Source organism: Fukomys damarensis, unplaced genomic scaffold, assembly GCF_012274545.1.
Source record: "Fukomys damarensis isolate Sample0158 unplaced genomic scaffold, DMR_v1.0_HiC HiC_scaffold_8, whole genome shotgun sequence".
NCBI lineage: Eukaryota > Metazoa > Chordata > Mammalia > Rodentia > Bathyergidae > Fukomys > Fukomys damarensis.
The window spans coordinates 33164328-33166648 of record NW_022900920.1 but is presented as its reverse complement, the minus strand read 5'-3'; the positions used below and the strand labels follow the sequence as shown (position 1 = coordinate 33166648).

Below are 2321 nucleotides of genomic sequence, written 5' to 3'. Positions count from 1 at the left end.
GTGCTCCCCTCCGGCCGGCGGCCACAAGCCCCTCCGAGCGTCCAGCGCCGGGTCTTTTCGCCAAGTTCGGCGCCCGGCTCAGAGTTTGCGACGCTTGGGCCCCTCACAGCTCCGGTAGGTCCCCTGTTCAGAGGTGCGATCTGTGGACCCCCTCGGTATTCCGGGCCCACTGGGACAGCGGGAAAGAGGGCTGTAGCTTCAGGGACACTTTCTGTCAATATTTGAGGCTCGAGGATCTCAGAGAAAGAGCTGCTCTGTGAACAAATGTTCCTTCCCTCCTGGCTGATGTTTTCTGAGGAGGTGGTGAGCCTCTGGACCAGATTCAGGAAAGGAACGAGCTTCCTACCTCGCGTCCCTATACCCGTTCTCCCGTTCTCCTTGTTCCGGGACTGGCGAGCCAGCGCCTCCTTACTGGACTGTGGGTGCCAGCGCCAAGCTGCCCGGGACTAGCGAACCTCATTTGCATTCTGTCCCGCTTTCTGTCCTAACCCAGCCCCGGGATTTTCGGGGTGAATAATGCACCGGGCTGGCCGGTGATAGGCTTGTGGTTCTGGGATGAATGCGCCTTCCGCAGGGGCCTGCCACTCTGCTAGGCCCTCCACTGGCATCTCCCTCTGCTCCCCCTTCCTCCCCTCCCGCATCCTCAGCTTCTTCTCCAGGCCCTCACTGCCCTCTCCCCTTACCCTTCCCCGGATGTGAGACCTCCTTCTTCCTGCCAGCCAGGCCCTGCAGCCCTGCTGGAAAGCTGCTGAGAAGTGTGCAGGGTTTGCCGATTGGGCCTCTGAGGAAAGGGTGGCAGGAGGCACAGGCCGCTGCTGAGCTCCCCGAGCCGGGTGCCAGGGCCCAGCTGTGAAAGGTGTGTGTGTTTAAATGCGTGGCGCAGCTATGGAGGAAGACGGAGCCTACAGCTAGTCACAGCTAGAGGACCCCAAGGCACCCCAGGCCCCCGGCTCTGTTCCAGGCCACTTAGGCAGGTAGACTGTTCCTGAGGTTCTGGCCATGAAGTTTTCCTGCATGCGCCTGTGTGTGGGGGGGAGGACACAGAACAGTGACTTGTTTCTGGGTCTGTGGTCCTAGCTCAGGGGGCCCCAGTGCCCTAAACCCAGTTTCCTTAGGCCTGGGGAGGTGGGGCCTGGTGCCCTACCCAGGCCAGCAGTCTAAGGAGTCTTCATGAACTCAACACTGGAACTTCCCGGTCCTGGTTGTGTGTGTGTGTGTGTGTGTGTGTGTGTGTGTGTGTGTGTTCAAGGTACTCTGCTCAGGGCCTGCTCTGGGATCTGCAGCCTGCCCTGGGGTACCTGCCTGAATGGGGTTCTGAGGGAGGGTTTGGTTGTGGCCTGCGTGCCTGTGCCTGGCTGGTCTAGGTGTGCACGCCGACTGGTTTGGGTGTACAATGTGTAGGCCTGTGCCTGCTGTATATGTGGGGCCGTGTGGGGCTGTGATGGAGGCACGGTTCTGGACCTTTTACACTGCACTGGGGGTAAGGGGGAGTAGGTCAGAGGCTGTCATTCTGGAGACGGGGTAAGGGAGGCTAAATGGTGGCTGCAGTGGAGGGCGGCTGGGCGGGAGGGGGCCCTTTCCTGTGGGGCTTGGAGCAGAGGGCTGCCGGGAGGAGCAGGCCTCGCTTAGGGGCCCAACAATGTGTTCACTGACTCGCGGGCTGTCGGGCTTGGGACGCCTCCTGACGCTCTGCCGCTTGCCTCTGCCGTCTGTCTGTCTCCCGCTCCAGTGGCCCTCTCACCCTTCACTGTAACACGCCGTATAGGTCACCCCTATCAGAACCGGACGCCCCCCAAGAAGAAGAAGCCACGCACATCCTTCACGCGCCTGCAGATCTGCGAGCTGGAGAAGCGCTTCCACCGCCAGAAGTACTTGGCCTCGGCCGAGCGCGCAGCCCTGGCCAAGGCGCTCAAAATGACGGACGCGCAGGTCAAAACCTGGTTCCAGAACCGGCGGACGAAGTGGAGGTGAGCGCGGGCCCTGGCTGGGCAGCCTCTTCGGGAGCGCACCCCCTGCTAGCGCTGGTTCCGGACCGGAGGAGCGGGCTCCCGCACGGCTTTGGGGGTCTGGTGGGACTGGACACACCTCCTGTGTGTCGCCGGAGGTTAGGGCCTTCGGAACCGCACTCGGTCGGTGGAGCTGCGTCTGGTCTCTCCGCCACTTGGGCAAACGGTGTGGGGCATTCCGGGTCCCGGCTTCCAGGCTCTCGGAGTCCTGGGGCGTTCAGACTGCTCAGACCAGCCTCTACCGCCAGAAGCTCCTCTGTCCTGGAGCGCTGGAGGCGACCCGCGGCGCTCGGGCCACACTGGGCCCTAGGCCGC

General features: G+C 62.8%; 1 protein-coding gene across 1 annotated transcript in view; it reads left to right on the top strand.

Annotated features, from left to right (window-relative positions):
• Positions 1-2321, top strand: part of Tlx1 (T cell leukemia homeobox 1) — a 28787-nt gene that overhangs the window by 24604 nt on the left and 1862 nt on the right. The window contains exon 2 of the mRNA XM_033761250.1: positions 1730-1967. Coding sequence (XP_033617141.1) covers positions 1730-1967 — 238 coding nt within the window. The remainder of the gene's footprint in view (positions 1-1729; positions 1968-2321) is intronic.